Source organism: Phasianus colchicus, chromosome 2 (genome assembly GCF_987193195.1).
Source record: "Phasianus colchicus chromosome 2, bPhaCol1.hap1.1, whole genome shotgun sequence".
Taxonomy (NCBI): domain Eukaryota; kingdom Metazoa; phylum Chordata; class Aves; order Galliformes; family Phasianidae; genus Phasianus; species Phasianus colchicus.
In genome coordinates this window covers 96,651,051-96,666,838 of record NC_143437.1, presented here as the reverse complement: position 1 = coordinate 96,666,838, position 15,788 = coordinate 96,651,051, and the positions used below count along the sequence as shown (strand labels likewise).

The 15,788-nt window shown below is 38.1% G+C and overlaps 1 protein-coding gene across 2 annotated transcripts in view; it reads left to right on the top strand.

Annotated features, from left to right (window-relative positions):
- Nucleotides 1-13,278, top strand: part of NOL10 (nucleolar protein 10) — a 51,181-nt gene extending 37,903 nt beyond the window's left edge. For both annotated transcript variants that reach the window (XM_031611318.2, XM_090136368.1), the window contains 4 exons: nt 48-221; nt 590-837; nt 4,939-5,041; nt 7,553-13,278. In XM_031611318.2, the coding sequence (XP_031467178.2) occupies nt 48-221; nt 590-837; nt 4,939-5,041; nt 7,553-7,672 (645 nt within the window). In that variant the 3' untranslated portion in view covers nt 7,673-13,278. The remainder of the gene's footprint in view (nt 1-47; nt 222-589; nt 838-4,938; nt 5,042-7,552) is intronic.
- Nucleotides 13,279-15,788: the final 2,510 nt, after the last annotated feature.

Genomic DNA, 15,788 nt, shown 5'->3' with positions numbered 1-15,788 from the left:
TCTGTTTTGGAATTTTATAACTAACTGATGCTTCGTTTCTCTTCCAGAATCTGCCTAGCCTTCTCAAAGATGATCGTTTTAAGGTCATGTTTGAGAATCCTGATTTCCAGGTAGATGAGCAGAGTGAAGAATTTAGGTTACTTAACCCACTTGTTTCTAAGATAAGTGAGAAAAGAAAGAAGAAATTAAAGCTCTTACAGGAGCAGGAAGCAAGAGAACAGGTAAAACATTTTCTTTTTGGACTGGGAAAAAGCCAGTTTTCTTTGTTTCAGATTTTCAGATTTTTCATCCTGAAAGAAGGAAGCAATGCAAGTCTCTCTTATCAGCTGCATTACTTAGATATAACTTATAATATTATCCTAGTTTTCAGATGTATGCCTACATCAGTGTAGGTTTGAAGGACATACGATGTGTAGGTGGAGATAATTTTATTATTTTTCATTGTTGCATTTTTTGATGGCACTTTCATTCAAATTGTGCATCTCTTCAACTGTATCTGTGTAAAATCTGTCTCTTAGTCTAATTGCAGGAATGGTTTGGAAAGAAAATTAGTTGATGATTTCTTATTTTATACTATTTTTGTCTGCAGGAAGAGGAGGAAGAACCAGAAGGAAAACCAAGTGATGCAGAAAGTTCTGAGAGTTCAGATGATGAAAAAGGTTGGGTTGAAGAGGTCAGGAAACAGCGCAAGCTTCTGCGCCAAGAGGAAAAAGTAAAGCGGCAGGAAAGGTTCAAGGAGGATCAGCAAACATTACTAAAACCTCAGTTTTTTGAGATTAAAGAAGGAGAAGAATTCAGAAGCTTCAAAGACTCTGCCAAAAAACAAAAGTTAATGAAGTAAGACAAATGTTCCTATTTTAATAGCGGAGGGTGAAAGATTCTCAAATATTTCTCTCTGACACAAGCCAGTGGCATTTTCATTAGTTAGCATGATAGCCTTGGAAGCACTAATAAAGCCACATCTGGTGATTCAGGGATATGACTTAGGGGGACACAGTCGTTGAAAGCTCTGTTTTGTTCTTAAACAAATACAACATTTCAAGTATGCCAGAGAGACAATGTGAATGAGATGAGTAAGAGGTTAATATTCTGAGCCAGATTTGAGGATCCATTACTCATTGTTGGCAAACTGCTGCTCATACAAATAATAGCAGTGATGTCTCTGAGACTGGTTATATTTCTCTGCTGGTGTCAGTATGAGATTGACAGTCTGAGTGTAAAATACTGCATACAGAATCCTCTGAAAGGCTTGGGAATACTTCATGATTAGCCCCTACCTGGAATAGGTTCCAGATGGTAAAAGAAAAAATTGTACTGTGTAAAGGGCACACTTACCTTTTTAGATTTCGCAAAGACTTGGCTTTGAGGTGCTTAATAATGCCTGTAAATCTCACTGATTTTTTTTTTTTTCAGAAGTGAGTTTAGGCCTTTGGAAGATGAGATTTAGTAGCCTTTTATTATTTAGAGAACAGACACTAATATTAAAACACTGAGGGACAATAGTTTCAAAGTTCTCGCAGTGCATTGGATGCAGGGCAGAATTTTGAGTAGTGTTGGAAACATGCTGTTGGGTTAGATGGATCTTGTAATAGCCATTATTTTTTTTAACTTAGAATGAAATAATACATTCAAAGAAAAAAAGAAAGAATAATATAAGGATGGTTTTTTATATCATGAATAACTGCCAATGCAGCTTAGATGTGTCATGATAGCCATTTTCTAGAGATATGTAAAGAAACGTGATAAAAATACAGTCTTTCCCTTAAACGTACAAATTTTTAACTGAAATTGTCATATTAAAAAGTGTGACATGAAAGGAGCCTGAAACAAATGGTCAAAGTGGTCAAATAGCCTTGTGTTCTCTTTGTCACTGAAATATTTCCTTTTTAAGGCAGGATGGCTGCAGCCTGCTTGCCTGCCATTCTTTAACACAAATTTAGTTACTGACCTCTAAGAAATTTTCAAGGACTCTCAAATTGAAATTTTAAGAGTTCATTTTATTCAAAATATGGGACACTTGAATGTGAAAAAGCATACTGAAATTTAGGCAAGTAAGCCAAGACAGCTTTAGAGAAGAGAAACATTTAGAAAAAAATGTTTTTAAAAAGTGTGACACAAAATGAGGTGAAATTTTTCATCTGTAGTTTAGGGGAAAAAAAATTCTTGCTTCAGATAGGAAAAAATGAAATCAAATACCACAGTCTTGTCCAGGGGATGGAGGAATATCAGTGATTTCATAAACCATGGAAAGACTTATAAAAGACTGCTTGAGGGATGAGAGAATCTGCCTTAGGGCTCAGTTCTGCACAGAATATTTTTCAAGGGGTGACGTGTAATTAGGGTTGCTCAGATTACATGCACTCTGCAGTAGATTCACAGATGGGATGTACTTGACTTTTTTGGGTTTTTTGCCTAACCAAAAAGTGATTCCATTTGTGTTCATCCAGGCATTGTTCTGGCAGCGTAAGCTCAATATTCCTCAAATTCAGGGAGCAAACTTTAAAATTACAGCTGGTTATACTGATATGATTACAGAATCCTAATGATTTAGTCTGTGTTGTGATCTAACTCGTTTGGTAAGCATTTTTACACAGCTGAATTTTATGAAAAATACTTAAATATGTTTTCTGCTGGCCTTCTTCAGTGATAATAGTCAGCATAAAAATAATTAATTCAGCTAGTGTGCTGAAAATTGGAAAGACTGTAGTGGCATGTACAGTCTGGTGAGGCTGGCATGTTTGTCTTTGATTTGATTTATTCAAGCTATGGAATGATGGTCTGTGACCAATATAATTAAGTGCCTTAATACCTTCACTACGCACTTAATGGCTAGGTGTTCTTTTTTCTCTAATCATATAATGTTCTACCTGAGGAAACAGTTTATGACTTACATAAAACTGGGTGTTTCTTTTGACATGCTCCTGACTCAGCACGGCTCCAAGCCCAACTTCTGAAGTGGTGGTGCATACTATAAATTTCTTAGCAGACCAACAGTCTATGCAGTGCTCTGTGCAGGAAAGCTGCCAAACTTATTTGCGATCATAACAAATGCCTTGTCTCAAATCTGTCTACATTTCTCTTCCCCCTTTTGTGTTCTTATGCTTACATATGAAAACCTGCTGAACATATTAGTAAAGATGCAAAATTTTTCTTTGTTTACTTAACGTATAATTTCCTTGCACAGCAACTTAAAAGCAATACATAAAAGGAGAGAGGTTTTTTTTTTTAATCAGGGTCTGAAGAGCTCTTTTGATTTTCTTGATATCCCTTCAAAATGTTTATCATTGAAGTTGGAGCCCACAAAAATGAAAACCTGAAGTAATCCTACTCAGTCAAGTATAGATCAGTGCAAGAAAGTCAACAGAAGCCAACAAACATAGCTGGCTTTCCTAAGCATTACTTAAGTGCAACAGGAAAAGTCCTGAGAGACTCTTCTCTATTGTTCTGTAAAGAGGAAAAGAAGCACCTAGTCAGTTTTCATTTAACCATAGGGCAGAGGAGATTGCTTTTGATAACACTTAATGTATCAATTGAATCTATTTGTTGAGGATGATTTTAAAGAGATCCTAGCAGTGCTAAGCTTGCATGTATCAGCGTGTGTGATTCACTATCACTTGGGATCCATGCATTTTCAGATAAATACAGCCATATCTGTGCTTACTCAGTAAAATTGCGAACTTAAAGCCTTTTCCTCCTTTTAGTTTTTCTCCTGACTGAAGCAGTGTCTGGGCAGTCATGCCAAATAATTGCTGGGTAGAAGCCATATTTCTCCAACTCACTTTCAAAGGGGAGAAAAATGGAACTTCGCTTGGATGTAGAAATCCCACCACAATGTCAGTGACTGATCTTCTGCCATAGTTAGCTCTAAGGCTTAGCTTGTCTTCCTGATTTGCACAGACGGAACAAGTTTTTACATGTAGGCAATGAAAAATATACTACAGAAAAAGTCATACAATCAAAGTACCTAGTCATGAGAAATAAAGTAATTCTCGAGAGTAATTTTTCACTGTTAATCTGAAGAGACTGTTACATAAATGGCTCATTAACCAAAATTCTGCAGACTTCAGAGCCTCCGTGCATAGATTACACTGAGCGAGTCTTTCATCCAGAGAAAATCCATTGACTTTGATGGCTGCTACTCGCGTGTATTTTTACAATGATTTATTTTCCACCTTCCACTTCAGAAAAAGAACAACGCTGAAGAGTTGGACAAAAATATTTCTTAGAAATGTTGGAGGTTGGTGCCTGAGAGCAGATAGCTCCCAACCATTGACTGATGAGCACTGTGCAGGGGAAGTGTGTGGCACTCTGCTCTGGGGTCAGGTTCTCTCTTCAGTTCTCAGACCCACTTGTCTGTGGTTTTCTCTTACTTGCAAAACTATTTCAGTTATACTGTTGTGGGACACAGTGTCTGAATAGTCATTTCTAATTGGACTGTTTAGCTGTTGATGGTGAAGTGATGATTCTTTCTCTGATTAATTCTAACATATAGTCAAGATTATTTCCTTGCTTCTGAAGTGTTTCTTAAGTTAGGAATTCTAAGATACCAGCTAAACTGGATCTGTCTTGCCTAAGTATTTTTGTGTGTGTGCTTTTATCTGTTACTGCAGCTAAATATACCTGACTTCTTCTAAAACGTCTTGGAAAAGTATAGCAATAGTGGGATGTGGTCTCTTTCTCAGCTGGAGGCCTGATGCTTTTTTAGAAGAAAAGACAATGAGCTTTTCAGTAGAAAAATTTTTTAAATTTATGTAAGCAGTATCTGGAGGGAGTAATTGAAACTTGTATTGCTTCTCTGTTCGTTGGTGATTTAATTTTTAGACACATGGCATTAAAGGGTTGAAGGGTTTCAGGGAAACTAAGATTCATATTGACTGCATTCTTACTCGTGGTAAGAAGACGGCAAGAATAGAGACTAATGTTAATTGTTCTCTGCAGGAAAACTCTCGGAGATCGTTTAAAGCTTGAAGAAAAGCTTGGCACTCTCAATGTATCTGATACGACAGTGGGCAGCAAACAGGCTACGTTCAAATTAAAGAAGGTGAGATATACATAGATATATATGTGTACATTTAAGAGATGCAGAAGGTATCTTTATGTTTAGCATGAAGGAACAGAAACTTTAAAACGGTCAAACACATGTCCCTCTTCATTTCTTCATGTGCTGCCAATGCTTTTGCTTCTTGCCAAGAGAACGAAAGCCTCCAGTAGTACTCTGTGTGTACCCTTATAACCCAGGAAGCACTCATAAAATCTTACGTTCCAGTGAAAAATACTGGCTTCCATGTTTTAGTAGTTTATTTGCAGAGATATGTCATCAAAAGCTGGTGACCTTTGCTGACATCAGTGCCAGGACTAATCAGATTTTGGTTTGCAGGTCCTGGCACAATTGGGATGCTGTAGGTGACAGGCTTTCTCCTGACTGATAATGCTGCTGGGTCACAGCATGATTGAAACAGAGCTCCCATCCACTTTTGCCATTGAACTTGGGTGATGCAGATCATGAGAATGAGCTCTGATCTTGTGTTTGCCAAATTCCATTTGAAGTGTGTGGTTGACTGCTGCCCATCTACCTTTCCTAAAGGGTTTTTATTTCCCATATTTGGGAATTTTGTAGGTCACAGACAGCTGATTATTTAATAGTGTCGTTATAATGGAATGTGTGTGTCTGCTACTGCTGCTACTTAGGTTTTGCTAGAACTGAAGACACATTAGGAAAGCTGAAGATTTGCATTCCATATTAATTGATAATTTTTCAGCTGATAAAATGTACTTCAGTTAAAAGTGTTTTTCCTCAAGTAAGGTTTTTTTCTTTCCAAATATATTTCTTAGCAGCGGTCAAATATTCTTCTCATCAGTAAAACTGCTGTCACACAAAAAAAAAGATCGAACTGATCTATGCCTGAATAAATTTTTAGAAAGCCAAATGTTTTGAAATATGTCTACATTACTTCCTTTACTTGTTCATTTACTGTTCATCTGCTTTCTATTCTTGTATTTCTGGAATTTAAAGTCTGTTGATGGCTAAATAAGCCACAGATTCCTCTGCAGGATAACCATTTTACCAACTGCTGTAACTGTCAGTGTCTTGCAGCTATGTAAAAGGGCTTTTCAGGGCTTCTAAAGCACAGTTTTTTTCATAGTCACTTTAAATTAGAAAGGGCTGAGTCACATCATTTCTTGCAATTGTTGGTGAACAATAAACTTTGAATTACATCAGATATGCTATAGCTTTGAGTTTTTTAATTCATTGCTGATAATGTGTATCAACTGTTAACTGATGTAGCTTTAGTGAAATACAGAAGTTGTGCTCATTTGCATTTAAAAGATTTTAAAAGTCTAATTAAAAGAAAAAAATTATCTACGTTAAGTGTTGGGGAATAGATAGAGAGAGCTAGGAAGAAGTCCTTGCAGTGTGCTTTGTTTTGGTGCTCCTTTTTAGACCTGAGCAATTCTATGATTTTGTGATAAAGAGAAGCCAAAAGAGAATTCTGTATTACTCTGATCATCAGTTTCTGGTTTGTGATGTCCCGACCTTAACTTGCAAGTGTATGTAGGAGTAAGTAGAAAAGTTTAGCAGGAAAGAGAGTTGTGCTTCCACAAGACTGATGTCATTTGACCTTGTAAGTCAGTGAGATTGGGGCTGTTGTGCTGTAGTCAAGCCCACAGATGTTCAGCAGCCCCTGACAGATTCAACAATGAAATTTTGCCATTGATATTTTGCAGTTTAGTTTTCAGGGGATTTTAGTTGGTTCCTACAATGTGAAGTTCTGTTCTGTTTTGTTTTTTCAATTTCAGTGTGCTATATCACTGCAAATTAATATTAAAAGCATATTCTAAATTACTCAAGTATTTACAGTACTATTGGACATAGGATTTTTTTTTTTTTTAACGGGGGGTTCAGGGAAAAATGGGCTGATGTGTTGTTAATTACAGAATTATAGAAGTGTTGTTAATTACAGAATTATTGATGCCGTGGGGATGCAGCTGTTTGTGTTACCGTAACTCTAGCACTGTTAATGCAGTTAACCTGTGCTGCTGTTGAAATCACTCTAATTGCTGAAGAATTTTATAACATGGACACTTGCCTGAGCATGGATAGTTCAAGTCTGCTAGTTCCAGTTCATGCTTATTTTCAAGACAAGCACTCAGGCTTCCCAATAAAATAGACATTTATGGCCATAAGAGCATTTCCCTCTGTATATTATGCAAGTTAACTCCTTTTGGTGCAATTTTGATGTAGAGGAAAAACATTCATAGGTGCAGAGATTTTTGTTTATTGTCATGTTTAAAATGATTCTAGAATTATCTACAGCATAGCAAACACTCATGAAATTCTAAGACCACATTTTATAAAACCTGTTTGTTTCAGTAAAATTAAGTAATTTAGGATAAGATAATGTGGGACCATTTCTGGGAACGTTTCCAGATTTCCCTAGGGGATTTCTGACTTGATATGTAAATATTTGAACAATGATGTGGTTCATAATTTTACAAGAACTTGAGGGTTTGTTGTTTATTTATTTTTTTTTTTTATCTTTTAACATTCTAGTCTGAGCACCAGAAGAAACAGCAGGAAGCTGAGAAACAACATCGTCAAGAGAGGAAAGCTCTCAGGCGCTCTGCTAGTCATCTCAAGAGCAAACATGGAAGAGGACAACGGTTTCATTGATTTATGTTATCTTTTTAAGAAACTTTTTAATATGAAAAAGGGGCTTTGCAGTACCAGTGCATTTGTATTTTGTTTCATTGATGAACAGAAACCAGAACTTGCTAAACTCTGTCTTGTTATTGAAAAGTTTATGAAAGTGTAAGTATTGTCCAAGGGATGCGGTGCACATGGTATGTTATAAACTCCAGAGTGAACTGTATTTGTGCAGAAATCACCAACAAGTGGTTATTGTGTAACCCTATATGTTTTCTATATAAGAATTTATGTATACAATGAGGCTGACTGTCTTTAATTTAAGAAAACTGTGGTTTTGCTTTCTGAAGTCTTTCTTTATGACTTTTTTAGATACACAATCAGGAGAAAATTATTTTGTCTAAAAACTTTGCTTTACAAAAGCACAACAATCTTTTTTTTTTATGCTGCTTCTTGTATGACGTAATAACTGTGTTTTTCAGAAATTGCCTTTGTCTTTTATGTTTTGGGTTGCCTGTATGTCTAAAAGGAGGTAAAATGATTGCCATGAGAGCAACTGAGAATGGCAAATTGAGATTTCATTGAGTCATTCAATAAGGAGGATTCTCTTTCCACACTCATGTACAAAGGAGAATTTGAGAAGGATATTTGGTGAGCACTGCATTTAATCAGAAATGGTTTAATATGTTTTGGTAAGCAAGCCATTATTCATGGTAGGTCAAATAGTGTGCGTTTACATACATAGCTTAATATTAAGGCCACACAAGTAACCTCCATTCCCCCAAAGTTAGTTTAGGTAACTAAGTTAGGAAACTAGAACATATATGTTAAGAATATATTTATTTTCTATGTCTTATTTTTGATTATCAACAGAGTGCTTGTTGCTAAGCAGGGTAGAGCATTTCTTCTTGATACACTGTTTAATTTTTTTTTTTAATCTAGAAAACCCTTAATTCATGTATGTCATAGAATCATAGAATTGTTCAGGTTGGAAAAGACCTTAAAGATCATCGAGTTCAACCATGACCAAACCATAATACCCTAACAACCCTCCGCTAAATCATGTCTCTGAGCAAACTGGTGTCATTCACTAGTTCAGTAAATATATATATATATTTTTTTACCTTTGATTCTAGGGGAGCTTTGTTATTGCTTTTTACACAATTTTTTAAGTTGTCTTTTCACTGTATTCAAGAAACTGTGAACTTTGGATCCAGCAAAAATCAATGAATCTACACATGACTATAAATCATTGGTAGTTGTTAAGAGTTTTGCCTTATAAACCAGAAAGGTTATTAATCCATTCAGATCTTCTGGATAGTACTTATCGTACTATTGAACCAAAAAGCTATGGGGAAATCTTGCTTTCTTAAAGCCTGATGCTTTTCTGAATCAAGATTGATTGTCTTTTAGATGTAGGATAATTCTCTCTGTTTTAATTGTACCTGCTTTCATTTCTTGCTTCTGGTTTTAATTATATTGTTTCCTTTCATTTAAAAATGTTATTTGCACAGTATAGATACAGTGAGGCAAACTAGAGATAGAAATATGAGTAATGGATGCCAGCCATTCTGGGGAGTAATCCTAGAAAATTAATGGCCTCAGACAGTATTTGTAAATGAGAATTGACTCAAGAGTCTGAATATTCATGGCTGGCGTGTGTAGCTTCATCAGTTGTGATGTGCCTCTTCAGAAGGGAGACTACTGCATTGTAAATTCTTCTGCTTGTCTCTGCCTTGTTGATGGTTCTTTGTTCATTATTTTCTTTGTTGTGCACTTGATTGCTCAGGACTTAAATGAGATCATAGTGGAATAGGCAATTATGTAATATGCAGAAGATGCAAAGTTCTGTGCAGTCTTCATCTTAGCTACAATTCATGCTCACCAATGGCTGATGCGTATTTTGAAAGACAAGTGAGAATTAATCAGAAACAGGTCTGTAGTTCTAAAGGAGGTGCAGTCCTGCAATAATCAGGAGCAGGGTTGATGAGCTAATGGTAATGAAGTTCTACCAGCAGACCAAATTGACAAGTCTGAAAGGCAAGTCATGAAAAGGCAAGCTCTGAGGCAAGACCAAGGGCAAGCTAGCAGGTAAGGATCAGGGAGTTACTTGGTGGGCATGGGCATACTTGCAACATAGCTTAGAGGAGGACCAAGGGTGATGCAGTTCCCAGTCAAAGCCTTTGGCAAAGCTTTCCAGAGCTTTTCCACACAGCTCTTCTCATGGTAGTCCGGTACCCAATTACTTGGCTGTACTCTACCAGAGCTGGCTTTAAGTACAGGCAATGAAACCCTTGGCAAAGGAAGAGGTAGCAGAGCCTGTTCGTGTACTTAGAGATCTGGCATGAAGCATGTTCAGATTCTTGGGATTGATAAAAAGCATTGATAAAAGACTAGATAGAAGGAGAAGATTTGAGAGCTTCAACAGAGGCTGACATATTAATGCAGCATCATTGCAACTAATTAACTTCATAACGTAGCCAAAAGAGGCATTTATTAGGGTGTCATTTTCGTTACATCAACATTTATTTAGCTAACCACACCACTTTCCATACTACAGGAATCAGTGTTGATTCAGTATGGCCATTCCTAGAAGCTCAGCAGCTGCTGGATATTTTTTTATATTTAAGATTCCTGCTCTGAGGTGAGTGACTGTATGCTGTAGCCTTCTGGAATCCCTGACTGTTTTGTATATATAGAATTTAGTGGTGATAATCAGTTTAAAAAAAAAAAAAAAAAAAAAGGCCACTGTGAGTAACTTCCCTTTTAGAGGTTAAATGTGAGTGGAATAGTGGCATACTAGCGAGAGACCTGAATCTGATGTCGCCTATACTTGAGCACTTCTTTATTCCACAAGTATTGTTGTTTACATCAGGCTTTTAGTCATTCAACTAACAATGAACCAGAATTACTTGTGTAATTTTCTTTTAAAAATGCTGTTAACAGACCAAGAAGCAGTTCCTGTGGCTGTATAATTGTCTGAAATGGGGAGCATCCTCCAGTTTACACACAGTGGGAGTACTGTACTCCTCAACTCTTTTTTAGTGTCAGAACAGAAGTGTGTAAAATGTATATACGTGTTTTCATATAGTCTGTTTCTGGAGGTACAGACCTCCAAGTAGGTATGATTTGAAATTGCTAATTTCAGGAATGAGTGGCAAAGGGGTACTGCTGGCCAGCAGAACTCCATGCTTCACTCTAACCATGTCCTCACCTAGCGGGTGATGGGTGATGTGAAGCACTCAGTCTCTATTGTGTCTCTTGGCCCAGGAGGTTATGAGGATATTTCAGAAGTGACTCGATTCTTTCAGAGATACCATGACATCACAGGACTTGCCTTCCTAGGCCCAAGATGATGCGTTGGACAGTGGCATGATTTATCAGATATGTTTCTGACCACCTGGTAGTTGCTTCTACCATTGTGAGTATGTAGTGCTTACCCTGACAAGTTTGTGGTATTGGTCCAACATGGTCATTTCACTAGGCCTCACCTTATTGGAATCCTTTCCACAGCTTACTGTTCCAGAGGGACTTTAATCACACAGCTTGCTTGATTGCAGCACGTTCCACACTGCTGGGTGACCTTTGTGGTAGCCTTGATGGGCAGGTCCATCCCTCAATCAAGAGCCCATCTGTGTGTGGCATCTCTCCACAGATACCCTGATACTTCATGGACCTATCAAGCCACGGGCAGCTCCTAGTCCAAGGAGAGCCACTTCAATTTTTGAAACCCAGTCTACCTGCTTATTTTTCTGGTATTCTTCAGAGGTTCGTTTCTTGAGTATGTGAGCATCTGTGTGCTGTACTTTTACAACAGTGTTTTCTGCTTGGACAGCAATGTCTTGTATGTCTTATCACAGTGCAACAGCCCAGATGAGTTCATCTCTGCACCACTACTGTTCTGCTTCCATTGCTGTAGCCACTCCCACAGGGTATTTGGCACAATCCATGACCCATTGTAGAGTAGTGTCCACTTTCTTCTTTTGGCAATTTTTAGGTCCAGTTGGATGTCTTTTACCTCTGCAAATATGTTCAACTTGCCTTCTCCTTCAGTGCCTTCCTCATCTCGTCATGTTGGACTCTATACAGCAGCTTTCTACTTCTGATGGGTTCCTGCAACATCGACAGGATCCAGCAGAGAACGAAACATGCAATTTCTGTCTCTTCTGTTTTTGTAGTGCTCTAGAGCTCTGGGTGTATTTTCATTCAAATATCCATTGGTTTTTTTTATGATTCTGCACTTCAGAGATGAAATTCAAAACCATCACAAGCATGACAGGTACCTGTCCACATTCTCTCACCCATCACCACACTGCCTTCGGGCAGATACCTGGTGGTATTCTTAACTGATTTTTTAATCCTAGGAAGAACAGAAACACATGGAGACCTAGTAATAAGAGCGTGTTGGTTTCATCAACAAAAAGAACTCTCCACACCAAAATCAACCTGGTAATGTGGACAATTTACACATACTCCACCCCTCATCCCATTACCACATTACTACCTCACATATTCTTCACAGCTATTACATCATAAATTCTTCTCTGTTACTTAGTCAATGTCCAGTCTGTGTTTTGCCCTTTACTTCTCTGCGTTATCATTCTTATATTTAATTCCTTGAGCCCAAAGTGGATGCCACAGAGGACAGAGGTGGTTTCAGATTGATGGGCAGCCTCTCTCATTCCAGCTCCTCAAAGGAAAAGGGGAGAAAATATGATGAAATACAAAAGGTTCATAGGTTGAGATAAGGATAATGTAATTAAGGGGGAAAGAAAGAGAAATACAATAATTTTTTTTTTTTTTCAAAGAAAAACAAGGAAAAGCCATGTGGAAGTAAAGAGAGGGAAAATAGTTATTCTCTATGACCTGTCACCAAAAGATGTTTGGAAAAATCTTGTAACACAGGACTTCATTGCACATAGCAGTTATTTGGGAGCGCAGATGTTTTCATAACAGAGCTCTCCTCCTTTCCTCTTCCCACTTTCAATGCTGAGCCATGGTATGGAATATTTCTTTGGTTGGTTTAGGCCAGCTGCTCTGACAGTGTCTTCTCCTCACCTCTTGACTACCCCCGGCCTGCTGGCTTTTGGGGTACTGAAGAGAGTCTTAATAATGGGCCAGTGCTGTGCAGCAGCAGCCAAACCATTGGTGTGATATCAACACTGTTCTTGCTACAGCTCAGAACACTCGTGTGGGGAACGTTAACTCCAAGCCAACCAGACCCAGTTCTGAGGGAGTAAGAATTTTCAAGCTATTCTATCTTCCTTTGTGAGTAATAGACTTGAGTTCAAGGAAGAAAGACTCAAAGGGCAAACTTCCAATTTTGTCTACAAGTAGCAGAACAGCTTGCCTGGGGAGTCTGTGTGGTGCCCACTGGAAGATTTGCAATGTCAGATGAAACATCTGCAGGAACCCCAGAGGTACAGATGAGTGTGTCTGAGGAGGGGGAATGGGTATGTAAACCTGAGAGGACCCCTCAAGCGTGGTGATTGTAGAGTTGGTTGTAGCAGGGAACAGGCATGCGGCAGTAATGACTGGAGTCATTTTTACCTTTTGCCCCACCCTTTAACTGAATTGCTCACTAGTTTTAACTTTGTATCTCTTTCATGAAGATTAAATACTTTTTTGGTGTGCATCCATAGCTAATATATTTTGTCTGATCTTGGAAAGCATGGGTTTTATAAGATGAATGAAAGTGCATAAATCTATTACTGAACTTCAGCTCTTGATCATTATCTCCATGTTTCAAAGCCCATTTTACTCAATAACTGTCTCTTTGTTATCTCGAAGAAGCAGTCCAATTGTATCACCAAAATGAACAATTACAGTGCAGCCTGTAGAAAATAATCAGCCAAGCTTGTAGTTCACACGACTGGAGCAAAAAGAATCCTCATACTTTAAAGACTTTGCAGATGGATAAAGGTGAACTTTGTGATGCTGTTCTTAAGTTGTTCTGTCTATAAAACTGGTTATTCCTAATTCTCATATCCATTCTCCAACATAATCTTGGTCTGCTCCCTTTTCCTTCTTCCTCTCTTTGGTGACTGCTCACATTGGCTGTGTTCTACTGTAGGTTCCTTCCTCTTTGTTCGCACCTACATCTGTGATCCATACAGGGCCTAGTGCAAATTTCTACTGATAAAGCAGCACACGTAGTCTTGCTTGCACTGTAAGTGAAGGAAAACTGCAATGGCTGTGAATCATCTGTGCAGCTCTTAGTGTAAATTCAAAGCCTTTTCTGTTGCTGACCTTGGTTTTTCAGGTCCTCCTCTTCTGTTCTTTGCTTACTTTGTGTTTTCAGACTGCAGTGCATTTTCAAGGAGTGAAAATTGACCCTGAACACTGTTGCTGCTCAGAAAAGAATAATTTCTTTTTCACTGTTGGAAAGAAACATTTGCAGAAATAAGTGCTGTGTTTTCTTTGACTGTTACATTCTATTACAGTTTAAATATAATTGCTTTGCAGCAAGTTCATGTATTTGTATAAAATGTCACTGTTCCCGCTGTTGGCATACATAGGTGACATTTGGATTGGCTTACCTATGAAAGCAAGTCCTTGTTTCCATTTAATCACTCATTCAGTGGGGCAAAACTGAAAATCCTATTTCCTCATTAAAGAGAAAGGGAGGCATTTGAAGTGGGAAATACCAGCCCAGCCCTAATCAAAATTTATACTCACAGTTCCTGGAACCACCCTTCCCTTCCCTACAGCAGTTTCTGCCAAAGCCATTCTGTCTCTCCTACTTATTATCTCCTGTTTTAACATCTGGCTATTTCTTGCGAGGTGCCTGTATCTACATTGCAGATTTTCTGTTGATATCAGAATCTATAGTAAAAATATGTACAGATACAGCAGTGTTGAGAATGAGCACTATCATGGCAATAGTAGATGGATTGCATGTAGGCTTATGTTGAGCAGAACGGATTTGGACAATCTCAGATGCAGAGTTCTGGGCCATCAGAGTGCATGGTGGGGGCTCAGAGCTGGCACATGCTTTGTACAAACTTTTTTAACAAAAAAAATCCCATTTTTAGTGCTCAGTGTGTTTCTGTATCACTATTGCAGCCTTACTTTAGGAAGGGTCTGGTTGTTAAGGGTGGAGTTGGTTTTTTGTTACAATTTTTCAGTAATTTCACTGTTACATTACTAGAAATGATCCCAGCTCTTGAAGCATTGTGTGCAATTATAGATGAAGTTCAACATTCAGAAGAAGAATTAGAATTCATATTTCAGTAATGGATATTGTGGTCCATTCCATTTCCCTATGTTTCTCCTGTAAATGTATTTTCTTATATGTTGTAACCTTTGAAACAAAAAGCAATTGTGTATCTCAAGTGAAGTGTATACTGTAGGGGCCATAATAGACTGCCTGCTTCCCTGTAAGGATTTGATCTTCTTATGCAAATGAACAATGTAGTGAAAAGTAATTATCTTGTCTGTTGGGATTCCACAGATATTCTTTTACATGGAATCAGGAGTGAAGGTTGTGACGTTCCTGTCATAGCTACTCTGTTTTTCTCCTTTCCCATGCAGAGATGTGGTTTCCCAACAGGACTGTTGTACTGAAAATATGAGGCAATATTTTTTAAACAGATCTCCACAGCAAATAAATATCCTCTATCCGAGGTATTTTGGACAAGTTACAACGCATCTCTTTTGCACGATGTCATGGTAACTACATGACAGCAGCTAAAAAATTAATAGAAGCAGAGTCTGGGTTGTGCTTCGTCCTGGGCCTGGCACAGTTGTTTACAAGCATAGGTGTGGGCAGAGAACACCGTGTTTGACATCCCAATGTGCATGTAGCTGGGCACCAGGATCACTAAACTGAGGTTAGCCAGTTAGAGATGAAGTGCTGATTAGCTCAGAGAAAAGTATTTTATGACAACGGAAAGAAGAGAGCTCTCTAGTTTCTTGGGCAGTCTCTCAAACCCATGAAAGGCTCCTGTCAAAACTAAACAAGTTGGAAACTTCTCCAGAGCAGAGATGAGGCGCACGGCTATTTTGGTTCTTCAGGAAGCACTTGATCTCCCTGTGAGAAGGAAAGTTGATTTCAGTGGCAGCATTTGGGACTGCCAGTACTGAACCAAACAAGGGCAGTTTTGCATTCAAAGAGTTACACCTCAGTGTAACTGAGGATGAA